The following is a 15591-nucleotide window of genomic DNA, read 5'->3' as shown; positions in this document are numbered from 1 at the left end:
TAACGCGGTATATACAAAATGCATACATTTACCGTACTTAAAATTGTCGGTACGGTATACCGAAAATTTGGTATTTTCGATATTTTTCGGTATGGTAAGTGCGGTATTTTGATATTTCGGTATTTTTCTCAGCCCTAGGTGTATCATTTTCCCTCCGAAAGATAATTAAAAATTGTCTTGTAAATTTTGTGTTGAATTTAGCTGTAGGTTGTACTAAATTTCTGCAAGTATGTCCATTTAAATGTACGAGAATAACTCCACTCCACCTAGTGTTGCCATATGCTTACATGTCTACAGTATATTGTCTATGCAATTATTGTTTTTGCACAACAATAATTATAATTAATTTCTGCAAAAGCTTCTGCCAGTTTCTTTTGCATGTTCGTGGTTTTATCTTGGAGATACACAATAGGTGGAAGTCCAATTATTGAGTTTTCATTTTATATTATTATAATTACAATTTTTTGTTACGATTTGACATTTTAATTTATTTGTGGCCGACACGTAACACGTTATCATCTTTAATTTGTTTTGATTTTATCATCATAATAATTTATCATTATGACTAATTAATTTGATAACATTTTCAGATAAACAAATACTTAACTCGCCTGCGTGTATAATTAATTATATTATAAGTATGGTTAGTTGATTAGGTTTTAATACCGAATTTTAGAGTGCAGTAGTTCTGGTTTTTAGGTTTGTAACGCCATCGCCCTATATACTATTAGCCATCAACTCGAAATCAAACAAAAAAGATACTATTAGACTTGTTTGATTTTATAATTATTCCAAAAGTTGGGATTTAATAATGATTTTATAGATATCACCAGCCGCAGATATTAAGTTATGAAGAGAATGAGAACAATGTAAAAGTTTTGATGCATTATTAAGTGTAGATATTTAAATTAAATTAAATAAATAAAAGTGACCACATAAAAAGGCTACCACACAGCCCAAGACGCAACAAATAGCTCTGCCAAAAAACAGCTAATTACATGAATAAAATCCAATTTTTTTCAGCACTACTTCTCCAAATCATGAGTGTTCCAATGGTATTTCAGGCCAAAGCCATGACTACAAAGCTCATACTCTCCACTGCATTTTTAGCTCTTCTCATCTCCATTTCGTTACTCTATTTCAATTCTGAATACCCCGATATTCTCCACCAACAATACTTTAATGATAACGAGACCATCAAATTTCAAGACGCCGTCGTTATGCGAATGCCTGGCGGCGCTGTGGGCCCGGAGAGCTTCGACTTCGATGGGGGCGGCGGCGGGCCCTACACCGGAGTCTCCGATGGTAGGATTATCCGGTGGCAGGCTAATGAAAGCCGCTGGGTGGACTTCGCCGTCACATCGCCGGAGAGGTAATAATTAATTAACTCTTTCCTTTTCTTTTTTTTATACTATTATAATATCATGATTAATTAATAACGTAAATTAATATGTGCATGAAGCGAATTAACCAAAACGGTTTAATTTCGTTTTCTGTATTTGGTGATTACGATACTCATCAAGTATATTCGGTTATCTGTGATGCATAACTATATAAAGGGATTGATACTGATAATGGCATCTTTTATTTTACAAATTGATTACTTAGTTAATAACCCCAAATCACTAATTTATTACTCTAGTTTATGACTACATTAGTGAGGATTTATGACGTCGTAACTAAAATACTTTTGGTATAATTTTCGATCGACAATGTACCTTCTAGAACTGCCTAATTTAAATCTATTATATAATTGTAGTAGTATTTTTCTATTGTATATACTCATCGTTCTTTAATTATTTAGGTTATAACATTTGATTTTAACATATACTTATATAAACGTAATGGAAATCTCTATTAATTTATTTAATATATACTATAAATAATATTACTCCTCATTCAATTTATAATTTATTATACTAATATTTATTAAATAAATCTATATTTTTTTCCTCATGTAGGTAGGAATCAGAATCAGAATCAGAAATGGAAAAGAAAGATTCATTAATTTAAGACGATGGCCGGATTCAAAAATAAATATTAAAGGCATTGTAGCTATAGGGGACCAAAGAAGAGGTTCAGTTATTAGGCATAAATAAACTTTACTCACTATTCAGAGATTGGATTCGGATGAATAAAACATCATTTGTGATATTGCAAGTTTTTTGGTTTTTTAATTTAATCGAGGGAAATCCACCGAAGAAACCAGAACATTTTCAAGCTATAATAAATAGTGATATAGAGAAAATGAAGGGCTTGACAGTAATAAATTTGTTTGATCTCAACTAAATTAAAAACTATAAATTTATTGTTATAATATACTATATGTTACATATACATGTGGTTATTTTATTGATATCCACAAATATTGTGTTGGATTTCTAACACCTTATTTTAATTTTTAGGTACGTCATTTAGTCTACATGGCCCCATACTTATCTTACTCGTTTTTTTTTCGTTACCTTTTCTTGTTGTTCAATGTTTGTTTTGATTTAGGAGTTCATAAAATAATGTCTAAAAATGGAAATTGTGAATTGTCTTGTAAACTTACTTCCGTACCTTTTTTGTAAGGGTAAACATATATTTGTAGTTAAATGTAGTATAATTTTGTTTCAAATTTATAAAAAAAATGTGTGAAAAATTATTTAAACAACCCCAACATTAATAGGTTAGCATTTTGTCAATTTTTGCTGGGTGGTGCTCAGCTCAGTACATGTGTAAATAAATATCTCATTCACTTTTGCTATTTTGTATGTATGCCAGTAGTACTTTATTTTTACAATATTTAGTAAAGAGCACACATTTCATTTAACTTTTTAATCATATTTAAATACTCCATAAAATTAATATTTCATTAATTATGTTCACTCATTATATTTTTTGATATTTTTATACTAATAATTTTAAAACTTGTGCCGATTAAAAGGAAGTAATATGATTGGAAAAAGACAAATCAAATACGTCCATACATTCTAAATAATGGTCCATTTATTACCAGCTTTAACACACTTCGATGTTCACAATTGAGATACGCGTGCCGTGCCTCAAATTATTCCCAATATAATAATTCATGGAGCATATAATTTCTTATTTTATGGTATTTAAATATAATATAACTAGATTATGATCGAATGTGAGAGAATTCAAATTAAATTATAGGCAGAACTGGCTAACAAATTAATAAAACGTTGCATTATACACCAAACTTTATGCTATAAACATAAGTCTTTATCATTTGAAAATGGCTAATAATAATATATTCTTTGGTAAGTAGGGTTGGATGCGTTGGTGGTATTGAAAGGGAGCACATTTGTGGGAGGCCGTTGGGGCTCCGATTCGATGAGAAAACGGGCGGGCTGTACATCGCGGATGCCTATATGGGCCTACTTTATGTGGGCCCAAATGGTGGGCTTTCTACCCCAGTAGTTACCCAGGTCAACGGAGTTAATTTGGGCTTCACCAATTCTGTCGACGTTGACCAGGCCACTGGAGTCGTCTATTTTAGTGACAGCAGTACCAGGTTTCAAAGAAGGTAAACAAACATTTACATAAACCCTAAATGATTCTGATAATATCAAATTAAACTATTGCATAAAAATTGGAAGAACTGAATAAAATTAAAAGGTGAGATATTGGATCAAAATGCAACCCATGTCAATGAAAAAGAAAGGAGAGGAAAAAGATTTAGATAAGATGGAGGAGTGTAGTGATAACTGATAAGTAAAGTGTGTGCCCAAACAAAGACCATATTTGGTTGGTGTCAGCATACAAGCATACCGTTACCCTTTTTTCATTTCATCCAAATCCACTGGCCTCGAATTGGGAACTTAAATATTTTACAACTTTCTTTAGTAGTAGTAAAATAATAGATGAGGTATCATTTTATATTTTACTAATTGGCGTGTAGCTATAATAGATGCATTTTTTCAGAATATATAATCCAGACCAGTGGGTATAAAGGTAAGTATATATGCCATTTGCACTTTTACATTCGGAAAAAAAGGAGAAGAATTTTGTGGGATGAAACCTTATAAAGAAGGAATTAATTCTGTACTATCAAGAGTCAATAAGTACATATGTCGCATCGCATGAACGTACTTGTATACCACTCCTTACCTTCCAAGTTGAAGCATTTCTTTCCGTCATGAGATTTAACAAATCAATGTTTAAATGATAAAAGTAGGATTTAGAATAAAATATAGGGATAATGCACCTAACCTAATATCATGGAACTTTTAAAAAGTTGAGTTTTTCTCACGAACTTTAAAATTGACAAATAATATCGCGAACTTTATCCCGAGTTTGTTATATTCCACGAAAGAAAGAATTCCGGCAAATAATATTATGATACGGACTTTTTTCTTAATTTAACGACAACAACTTCGAGAGTTTCAAGATTTTCAATCTTTGAGAATAGTTTTTCTTAAAGCACACCCTACAAATTTGTTCTTCAATCTATTGATATAGCCGGAATTTTTTCACTGGTGAGAAATAAGAAACTCGGGTTAAAGTTCGTGATATTATTTGCCAATTTCAAAGTTCGTGAGAAAAACTCAACTTTTTTAAAGTTTCATGATATTAGGTGCCAATATCCCTAAAATATAAGAGAAAATAAGGTTTTTTTTGCAAAAAATGGAATGACTCAACTATCTTGGGACGGCCCGAAAATGAATACGACTCAACAACTTTGAGAAAATCTAAACAAACATTAATTAATAAAATTAGATTTGGGTATGAATGTGTTTTTAGTTATTGTTTTTTTAATATAAATGAGATCTACATGCAGGAAGTTTGTTTCGGCGATCATGAGCGGCGACGACAGTGGAAGGGTGATGAAATTCGACCCCCGAACAAGAAAAACCAGTGTCCTCGTGGACAAGCTCAAGTTTCCAAACGGCGTCGCATTGAGCAAAAATGGCGATTTCCTCCTTTTTGTAGAGACCACAACTTGCAAATTATACAAGTTGTGGCTCAAAACCGGGAACCTGGAGGTAGTGACAGAGTTCCTCGGATTCCCGGACAATATAAAGAGGAATAGAAATGGCGAATTTTGGGTGGGGATCAATTCCCGAAGAGGGAAGCTAGTGCGATGGCTCATTTCCAACCCTTGGATCGGAAAGGCCGTAGTTAGGTATGTGCCATTGGATGTTACGAAGATATGCGCATATTGGCCTAGTGGTAGAGGGATGGGGATTAGATTGGATAGGAATGGGAACGTGGTGGATGTGTTGGAGTTTAGGAAATGGAAAGAGGTTAGCGAAGTGCATGAGGAAAATGGCTCTTTGTGGATAGGATCTGTTATCAAGCCATTTTCTCTCTCTCACACAATTCCTAATTCTAACAACTTTATATGAATAATCATTGTGGATTGATTGCATATACTTGTCTCGGTTTTTATTCCAACTTTATTACCAACACAATTTTGTCCAAATAGTTGTAACTGAAAACAATATTTGACTTTAAATTTTATATTTAAATTGGGTAATAAACATGAATAGTGGCCTAATATTTGGTCAAGTTCGGTTGTTTTTTACTAGTACTATATGATTTTGCTATTAATAAATTCAGCTATCACCACAAGGGCAATAACAAACCTCACCAACTAAATTATTATTAATATGCAAAAATAGTAGGAGTGTAACTGAAATATGATATAGGAAATTGGCAATCAAACACTGTCGATGTCAAGAAAATTGTTTGAACGATTGAGTATACAAGCCTCTAATTTTAATACATGGCTGGAGGGTCCCCAAAACACTTGTTCCACAAATATATGTAGAGGCCTTTCATCCATTAATTATTCAACCCTATCAATTTTCCTCTGTCTGCGGCCTCTCGTGAAAAATATATTTGAATTTTGAATCAACACCACATATTTCTGATTTTATCTTTTCTTTCACCTTTACAAAATTATAGTATATCGACAATGTTTAGGTCATTGTATATATGCATAATCAATATTCCAATGACTGTTAACGAGGGACATCATATTCTAATAATGAATATATAAATATAAGAATAATATTTTATATTTTTAAAATCCGTGTTAAATTAGTGAAAGACAACTAAAGGAAGTATTATAGTATAAAAGACAACTCATTGTATTATCGCAGGTGACTATATCACTTCATGTGTATTTTGTATCCTCCTCCTTTGTTTATTATGCCCTGCTTTTGGATTGATCCAAGTGTACATGTAACAAGGTATGATAAACAAATTTTATGCATGATGATATTTTTAATCCAGAAGTCGCAATTATTACTAGTGATGTGATCGAGATTGCATTATTATAGTAAGGTTAAAAAAATTTAGTTAAATTTTGGCCTTTCTGGAACTAAAAAACCAGTTGTAAAAGTTGTAAAAAACAATTTGGTCTCAATTTTCTGGCTATAAAAAAATTCAGATTTTCTATTTATAATATGCGTTGATTTGGAGTTTTATATACAAATTTATACTTGTACTACACTATTAATGTTGTTAAGTGTAGTAGTATTTGTTTTGGGTAGCTAATATTTTCAATCAACACTCTCAAAAAGTCGAAATATATATGTTCAAACAGGTGTATTTCCATCATTGTACGTCAGTATGCGGCGGCTGCAAATGAAATGATAAAATAAAAGTATAAATAACAATAGATAATTTAGCATGCATTAAGAGATAATTATTAAAAAAGTGAGAGATTGATAGGGACTCAACGTTGGAGGAAGGAGTACGCACGGCAGAAGGGCCGTCGCCAAGCGTGGAGCAGGCCAGAGCCCAAACTAACGAGCCCAACATCAAGTCCAAGCCCACGAAGAAGCTAGTTCCGCCGAGAGAGGAACGCCCGAAGCGCAACGCACCTCGGCCCAGCAAGTACGGGGACTTCGTGCCAAGATAATTAGAAGAGTTTATTTGCTTTTATTTTTGCTTCTAGAGATATTATTGTTTTCCTTAAATAACGTTAATTGCTTAGATAGATAGAGTCAAATCTTTTCGGGTTTTCTTCTTGATTCTTTCCCGAATCGTAAGTCCGAATCAAGTAGGGGGAATTCTATATATTATAGAATTCCCAGATCGAGTCTTGAGAAATAAGTTATAAAATTTATCTTATTGTCTCAACCCTAATTCTCTCAAACCCTAGCACTTCAACTAGGGAAGTTCACGTTTATCAATTCTCCACCGCCGATAGGATCTTGGATCCTATCAACTGGTGCTTCATTGCGCTTCTCTTCCCCCGTTTTTCTCCATCACCACCATCGTTCAGCCTATTATGGCACCCGACGACGTCTACACCGGTGGAGACCCTTCTCTTGCCTACACCCTTGAAGAATTGGGCCAGACCATGTTCGATATCAAAGTCCGCATCGCCAGAGATGAAAAGAAGATCCAATCGAACCACTTCGCTCAGGAAGCCTTCGAACGACAACAGACACAGTGGAATAAGAGCATGGATGATCACATGACGCGCCTGCTAACGGCCGTCGAAAATCTGGGGAAAAAGCCACCCGATGCCGCGACGCAAATGTCGTCGGCGACGCCGCCCCGTGGCTGGAAATTACCGCCCTCGCACACGATCAAGCCGGTGGGGTTTAATCAGGATTCTTGGCCGAAGTTGAAGATGGATCCACCCCGATTCAATGGTGATGGCGTGGTTTTATGGATCAAGAAAATTCAGAAATTTTATAATCATACTTTCACATCGTTATCTGACCGTTTGTATCTGACGGAGTTCCTTCTGGATGATGCGGCGGAGGAATGGTTTGAGTGGTGGGAATCTAACAATAAGGACCGAGGTTGGGATGAGTTCTTGCTCGACGTCAAACGGCGCTTCGACCCCGATTTGTATGAAGATTATGTGGGTCGTTTGGCTACCCTACGCCAGAAGGGATCGTTGGAGTCATATCTAGCCGAGTTCGAACCCATGTTACGGAAGGTGACCCACGTGGGCGACGACACTCTAACATCATTATTTGTTGCTGGGTTGTCCGCACCCCTCAAGCATGAATTACTGATTCGCCGTCCCGCATCCCTCAGCGACGCAATCTCTCTTGCGCAGCAACTTGCTGCGTGTCACACTGCCTCTCACACCAGCCAATCATCTGGATCGCGTTCGGCTTGGCAGCCTCGCGATGGCAAAAAATACCAGAAACCTCAGAGCCCATCCCCGAAGCAGCCTGATCCTATTCGCTTGCCTAATCCATACCAGAAGCAACAACGCGAAGCACAAGCTCCTTCTGATTACCATGTGGTCCGCGTTTCAGCGGCGGAGCGAGCGGACCGGACAAAACGAGGTCTGTGTTGGTATTGCCCGGAACCGTACTCGCGTTCGCACGTTTGTAGCAAGAAGTTTTATGCCCTTATGGGCGAGGATGAGGAAGGCGACCCAGAGCATGACGAGGAGGAGTCTCTGGACGGCGAGAAGGCTGAAAATATGGTAATCTCGGGCGATGTATCCCGCATTCTGGTTATTGGCCCCAAGCTCCGACCCCGTTCAATCCGAATTACTGGCATGATATATGAGGCTCCGGTGTCCGTGTTGATCCATGGCGGCAGCACACATAATTTCATCAAACCCGCCGTCGCCGAACAGCTAAGTCTTTCATTGCATACTATTTCTCCATTTCGGGTTTTTGTCGGCAACGGTGCTTCGTTGCGATGCGATTATGTGAGCCTCAACACCCCTATTTCTCTACAGGGTAATCGCTTCGACATCGATCTGTTTCTGCTGCAGGTCGAAGGTCCCGACGTCATTTTGGGCGTCCAATGGTTACAGGAATTGGGCAAGGTGACTTTGGATTTCCGCAATCTGACCATGGAATTTTTATGGAACCAGTCGCGGGTTATTCTGACAGGCGAGGACAAACCGCCCAGGCAAATCTCCTACAACAGCCTATTTTTGCTTATCAGCCAGGATAGCGAGTCGGAATTATTTGAAATCATTCCGCTGGGTCCAGATCAGACAGGGGACCTCGCACCCCAGGCCACCATCGATCCCGCACTGATGTCAGTTCTGGGTCAAGTTGCTGATGTGTTTGAGGTACCGGCTGGATTACCACCTGCCCGCTGCTGGGATCACCGAATTCACATACCTCAGTCGACCAAACCAATCAACGTTCGACCATACCGCTACCCGCATTTTCAGAAAGCAGAAATTGAGCGCCAAGTGAAGGAGATGCTCTCTCAGGGGGTTATACAACATAGTACAAGCCCTTTTAGTACACCGGTTCTCTTGGTTCGTAAGAAAGACGGCACGTTTCGGTTCTGTGTGGACTACCGCGCCCTAAACCCAGCAACTACTCCGGATCACTTTCCTATACCTACTGCAGACGAGCTGTTTGATGAGCTCCACGCAGCGGTGATTTTCTCGAAACTGGACCTTCGTTCGGGGTATCACCAAATCAGGATGCATGTCAACGATATCCACAAGACGGCATTTCGCACCCATGATGACCACTTTGAGTTCTTAGTGATGCCGTTCGGCTTGACAAATGCGCCGTCCACTTTCCAGGCGGCGATGAACGGTATCTTTAAACCGTTTCTCCGTCAGTTCGTGATCGTACTTTTTGATGATATATTGGTTTACAACAACTCTGCAGAGGAACACAGGAATCACCTACGTGAGGTTCTATCGATTCTCAGGGACAACTCATTCTTTATCAAGAAGTCAAAATGTGCATTTGGTGTATCGACGATTGATTATCTGGGCCATATTCTATCTGCTGGGGAATTGCAGGTCGACCCAGCAAAAATCGAGGCCATGATGGCCTGGCCACCGCCAACCAATATCAGACGTCTGCGGGGTTTTCTCGGGTTCACGGGGTACTATCGACGATTTGTGCAAAATTATTCGGTTATTGCAGCCCCAGTGACGGAACTGCTCAAGAAGGACTCCTTTATTTGGAGTGAGGCGGCGGCAGCGAGTTTCACAGCCCTCAAGGAGGCAATGAGCTCCACCCCAGTCCTCCGTCTCCCAAATTTTTCCTTGCCTTTTGTAATTGAAACGGATGCATCCGACTTCGGCATCGGGGCGGTGCTTATGCAGCAGGGGCACCCCGTCGCCTACTTTAGTAAGAAGTTGGGGCCGCGTCGTCGCATCGCGTCTACATACCATAAAGAACTTTACGCTATTGTTGAGGCGGTACAAAAATGGCGGCAATATCTGTTGGGTCGGGAGTTCATAATTCGCAGTGATCAGCGAAGTTTGAAGGACCTTCTCTCTCAAGTAGTGCAAACACCGGATCAATAATTTTATGTCCGCAAACTCATGGGGTTTAAATTTACGATTGAGTACAAGTCGGGAGCATCGAATAAAGTGGCAGACGCCTTGTCCCGCCGCGATGATGACAACACAGATTCCACAGCAAAGTTATTTTCGTTGTATGCTCGCCCAATTCCAGCGGTTCTCGAGACGATTCGGCGCGAGAATGAGCAGCTTCCGGATCTGCTTGCTTTGCATCAGGCGATTACCGCCGGCACCGCCCCACTTAACATCTCGGTCGTGGATGGATTGCTATATTTCAAAAGACGGTTATATCTCAGCCGAGATTCTCTTACACGGACAGCTATCCTCGGTGAGTGTCACGACTCGCCTGCCGCCGGCCACCCCGCAGAGCGCAGGACCCTCGCTCGTGTTTCCGCTGTTTTCTGTTGGGCAGGCCTCCGTCGCGACGTGCGTGAGTACGTGGCAGCCTGCTTCACTTGTCAGGCAACAAAATATGTGCGAGATAAGCCCAACGGCCTTATTCAACCATTGCCTATTCCGGGTATGGTGTGGGAGGCGGCATCCATGGATTTCATTGTTGGACTTCCTCCTTCGCAGGGTTATACGGCCGTCATGGTGGTCGTCGACCGATTGTCGAAATACGCCCACTTTGGCACGTTGAAACCGGGCTTTGATGCCCCCCGCGTCGCCCGGCTGTTTGTTGACACGGTGGTAAAATTACATGGTTTTCCTGCTAAATTATTATCCGACCGTGACTCTATTTTCATGAGTGATTTCTGGGATGAGCTATTGAAGCTTAGTGGCACAAAGTTGCAGTTCACGACGGCCTATCACCCTCAAACCGACGGCCAATCGGAGGTTACTAATAGAGCTTTGGAGCAGTACTTGCGGGCTTTCACATTTAATCGCCCCGCACGGTGGTTGGCGCTGCTTCCCTGGGCGGACTTAGCACTTAACTGTAGCGTGAACACGAGCATAGAAATGTCACCTTTCCACGCGTTGTATGGGCGGGAGCCGCCCAACCTTTTTGCGACATACCCACGGCCATCGCACAACACAGCAGTGGAGGAATTGCTGTACGAGAGGCAGGAAACGCTGCAGACCTTGAAGAGGCGCATTGCCCGTGCGCAGGATTCTATGGCGGAATTTTCAAATCGCCATCGTCGGGACATCGAGTTTAATGTGGGTGACCGCGTGTTACTGAAGCTCCAGCCGTACCGCCATCTTTTTGTCAGCAAACCATTATCAAACAAGCTGGCTCGGCGTTATTTTGGTCCCTACGAGATCACCGAGCATGTGGGCAGAGTGGCGTATCGTCTGCTCTTACCAGCAGAAAGCAGGATCCATAATGTTTTTCACGTTTCTTTGTTGAAGAAGTTCGTGCCGTCTATTTCGGCGACAATGGACCTGCCGGCTTCTTTTCGGTGTAGCGATCCCTATGACACTCCGATGTGCGCCTCTGAGTCCCGCACGGTGTTGGTGAATGGCATTCCGCAGGAGCAGTGGTCGGTTGGTTGGTCATCGAATGGCGGCGTTACGCATTCATGGGAATCAGCTGCTTTGATTAAGGAACATTTTCCTGACCTTCACCTTGAGGACAAGATGGCTCTCGTCAATGGGGGAGTTGATAGGGACTCAACGTTGGAGGAAGGAGTACGCACGGCAGAAGGGTCATCGCTAGACATCACCAAACCGAACCGGCCGGGCTGAACCGGCCCGGAATCGTCACCAGCGGTTCCGAACCGGAACCGGAACCGTCGGCGGCGGTTCGAACCGTGACCGGAACCGGCGGTTCCGACGGGCCGGTTCAGGTTCAAGAAATTTGCGAACCGTAACCGGCGGTTCCGAACCGCCGGTTCGCCGGTTCCGACACCTTTTCAGGCTACCACCGGCCTATACGTAGCCTTTTCAGAAACCGGGTCAGAAACCGCCGGTTTTCGTCAGAAAACCGTTGACGAAACCGGCGGTTTCTGACCAAAACCGGCGGTTCAAGGAGTAAACCGGCGGTTCCGCCGGATTTCAAAATTTTGAAATTTGAAATTTGAAATTTTTTCTTTTTTTTTTCTTTTTTTTAATCACATTTTTCCCCTATAAATACCACCCCTTCTTCTTCATTTTCTACTTATCCCATTCTTGTGTTGATAAGAATTTCTCTCTCAATCTCAATTTCTCTATTCTCCATCCTCATTCTCTAAAGTTGTTTACGTTATTTGCGCTCATAATTTACTCACGTTGTTCTTGTTCACGTTATCATATTCACATAAACACTACTCTTTATTCTCTACTTCCAATTTCCATAATATCATGTCTTCATCTCGTCGTGGTGGTGATCGGGGCAACGGTAAAATTGCAAATTACAACGGTAAAATTACAAATTACAACTTTAAAATTACAAATTACAACTTAAAATTTACAAATTACAACTTAAAATTACAAATTACAACTTCAAAATTGCAAATTACAACTTATTACTTAACATTACAAATTACAACTTTAAAATTACAAATTACAACAATTACAAATCGAAAAATTTAAATACAAGTTACTTACAACAATTACAAGTTACTTACAACAATTACAAGTTACAACAATTATAAATCGAAAATTTTTAATATAAGTTACAACAATTACAAGTTACAACAATTACAAATTTACAACTTACAAGTGTTGACAAAAAAGACTTAGAAGATCATTAAAAGATATTCCTCATTTGATAAGTATCTTATTGGTGAAAAAGTGGGTAATGGGTATCTTTGGGGCAGATGGTACTGGAACACAAATTTATATATGGAATCTGGATGAATGGGGATCAGATTATAGTTTAAAATGGGAAGCTGGGTTCACTGTTGAGAGTTCGTTTCATCAGGCCATCAGGATGGTATATTCATCCGAGTCTGACGATGAAACGAACTCCCGCCAATGAACCCAGCTTCCCATTTTAAACTATAATCTGATCCTCATTCATCCAGATTCCATATATAAATTTGTGTTACAGTACCATCTGCCCCAAAGATACCCATTACCCACTTTTTCACCAATAAGATACTTATCAAATGAGGAATATCTTTTAATGATCTTCTAAGTCTTTTTTGTCGACACTTGTAAGTTGTAAATTTGTAATTGTTGTAACTTGTAAATGTTGTAACTTATATTTAAATTTTTCGATTTGTAATTGTTGTAACTTGTAATTTTTGTAAGTAACTTGTAATTGTTGTAAGTAACTTGTATTTAAATTTTTCGATTTGTAATTGTTGTAATTTGTTATTTTAAAGTTGTAATTTGTAATGTTAAGTAATAAGTTGTAATTTGCAATTTTGAAGTTGTAATTTGTAATGTTAAGTAATAAGTTATAATTTGCAATTTTGAAGTTGTAATTTGTAATGTTAAGTTGTAATTTGTAAATTTTAAGTTGTAATTTGTAAATTTTAAAGTAGTAATTTGCAATTTTACCGTTGTAATTTGTAATTTTGAAGTTGTAATTTGTATCAATAAAATTGTATTTGTAATTTGTATCTCTAAAATTGCTTTATTCTAATTTTATTTATGCAAATATATTTACATTTTTTACTTGAATTACATATTTATAATGAAAAAAAAAATTAAAACGAACCGCCGAACCGGCCGAACCGGCCCGGAAGCGGCCAATCACAGGCGGTTCCACGGTTCACGAACCGGAACCGCCGCACCTTGGCCGGGCCGGTTCAGATTCATCAATTTATTGAACCGGAACCGGCGGTTCCGAACCGTGAACCGCTGGTTCCGGAACCGTGGTGACGTCTAGTCGTCGCCAAGCGTGGAGCAGGCCAGAGCCCAAACTAACGAGCCCAACATCAAGTCCAAGCTCACAAAGAAGCTAGTTCCGCCGAGAGAGGAACGCCCGAAGCGCAACGCGCCTCGGCCCAGCAAGTACGGGGACTTCGTGCCAAGATAATTAGAAGAGTTTATTTGCTTTTATTTTTGCTTCTAGAGATATTATTGTTTTCCTTAAATAACGTTAATTGCTTAGATAGATAGAGTCAAATCTTTTCGGGTTTTCTTCTTGATTCTTTCCCGAATCGTAAGTCCGAATCAAGTAGGGGGAGTTCTATATATTATAGAATTCCCATAGATCGAGTCTTGAGAAATAAGTAATAAAATTTATCTTATTGTCTCAACCCTAATTCTCTCAAACCCTGGCACTTCAACTAGGGAAGTTCACGTTTATTTTCGTAAACTGTTATTTACGAAAATGAGGTACCACATCTTGGCACGCCTGAACAGTCATGGATGACAATTGTTAGAGGTGTTGGATCAAAACACACGTGGCAGATGGTAATAGGTGGGCCAACCATATGTTTATAAATTGATGATAAGGATTTATACACGATTTCTTTAAATAGAAGTAAACAATTACCCACAGTTTTAATTCACTTTAAGCATGGAAAATATATTTCAGCAGAAATTGAACTTCTCACTACATTTTCATGGCTTAGCTATCATCAAATTAACCTACAAATTAAGCTGTTTACTTTTTATTGTTAATTTAGTTTGAAATGACGAATTTAGATTCATATCTAGGTCACTTTTCATGGCAAAAGGGAACGCTAAATTAGAGGGATTAGAGGTTGTTTAATCACAAAATGTAGTATAAAGCTATACTAGTAATAATGAATTCCTGTACTTTGTTAAAGTGTCTTTTTAATTGCTTTAACTTTTTGGGTAATTTTGGTTAACAACACTCTTTATATTTATCAAAAGTTCATGTCGATAAAATCATAAAAACTTATAATAATGGAAGTAGACAAAAACCATGAAACATGTAGTTATTTTACTATTTGGATTTATATTAAGCAAATTACACACGCAAAATATTTATTACGACTATATGCAAATTCTTAATAGTATAAAACAAAAGTCATTTCATCAAGTATGTATATCTATTTGGAATACGAAGTTGTTATTACATATAATTATTGGTCTCACTGCCTCGGTTTTTATTTTGTGTAGGAAAATATTTCGATGTGATTTTTTTTTCATATTTCGAACGTATATTTGATTTTTCTTGAGAACAAAACTTTGGAAAGTGAAAACAAATGTAGCAGTCGTGTTATATTGATAATAATGGAACTTAAAATCCAATACATAAATAAAAAATCGACACATGTTTTGCTAAATTAATATGGCACGGGTTTGGAAAGATAATGACCGCTTTAATTAACTTAAATAGTCCCTATCATTTCTTATTGGACTTTTAGCTCACAATAATGATAACGATAAGAATGTATTATTCAATTCGTAATAAATACCCCATGAACTAATCGAAGTAGTGTACTAAATATATATATATATATTTTTTATAAATGTGCTAACCAGTTTATAATTGTAAATACGAAACGAGTAGAATAATTTTT

General features: G+C 38.6%; 2 protein-coding genes across 2 annotated transcripts; both read left to right on the top strand.

Annotated features, from left to right (window-relative positions):
• The first annotated feature begins 962 nt into the window (after positions 1 to 962).
• LOC121795820 (protein STRICTOSIDINE SYNTHASE-LIKE 2-like) lies at positions 963 to 5377 on the top strand. The gene is made up of 3 exons (XM_042194440.1): positions 963 to 1372; positions 3275 to 3532; positions 4787 to 5377. The coding sequence occupies exons 1-3, from the start codon at positions 999 to 1001 to the stop codon at positions 5352 to 5354; spliced, it is 1200 nt and encodes a 399-aa protein (XP_042050374.1). The 5' UTR covers positions 963 to 998; the 3' UTR covers positions 5355 to 5377.
• A 1872-nt stretch (positions 5378 to 7249) lies between these two features.
• Positions 7250 to 10225, top strand: LOC121796924. Its single transcript, XM_042195687.1, has one exon. The coding sequence runs from the start codon at positions 7250 to 7252 to the stop codon at positions 10223 to 10225; it is 2976 nt and encodes a 991-aa protein (XP_042051621.1).
• The last annotated feature ends 5366 nt before the right edge of the window (positions 10226 to 15591 follow it).

This window comes from Salvia splendens, chromosome 3 (genome assembly GCF_004379255.2).
Source record: "Salvia splendens isolate huo1 chromosome 3, SspV2, whole genome shotgun sequence".
Classification (NCBI taxonomy): domain Eukaryota; kingdom Viridiplantae; phylum Streptophyta; class Magnoliopsida; order Lamiales; family Lamiaceae; genus Salvia; species Salvia splendens.
The sequence above is the reverse complement of the archived record's forward strand: the minus strand, read 5'-3'. Positions and strand labels throughout refer to the sequence as shown.

Coding starts and splice junctions, on each gene's coding strand:
- LOC121796924 (XM_042195687.1), top strand. CDS start 7,250: ATGGCACCCGACGACGTCTACACCGGTGGAGACCCTTCTCTTGCCTAC.
- LOC121795820 (XM_042194440.1), top strand. CDS start 999: ATGAATAAAATCCAATTTTTTTCAGCACTACTTCTCCAAATCATGAGT. Junction 1,373..3,274: donor GCCGTCACATCGCCGGAGAG/GTAATAATTAAT, acceptor TTTGGTAAGTAG/GGTTGGATGCGTTGGTGGTA. Junction 3,533..4,786: donor AGTACCAGGTTTCAAAGAAG/GTAAACAAACAT, acceptor ATCTACATGCAG/GAAGTTTGTTTCGGCGATCA.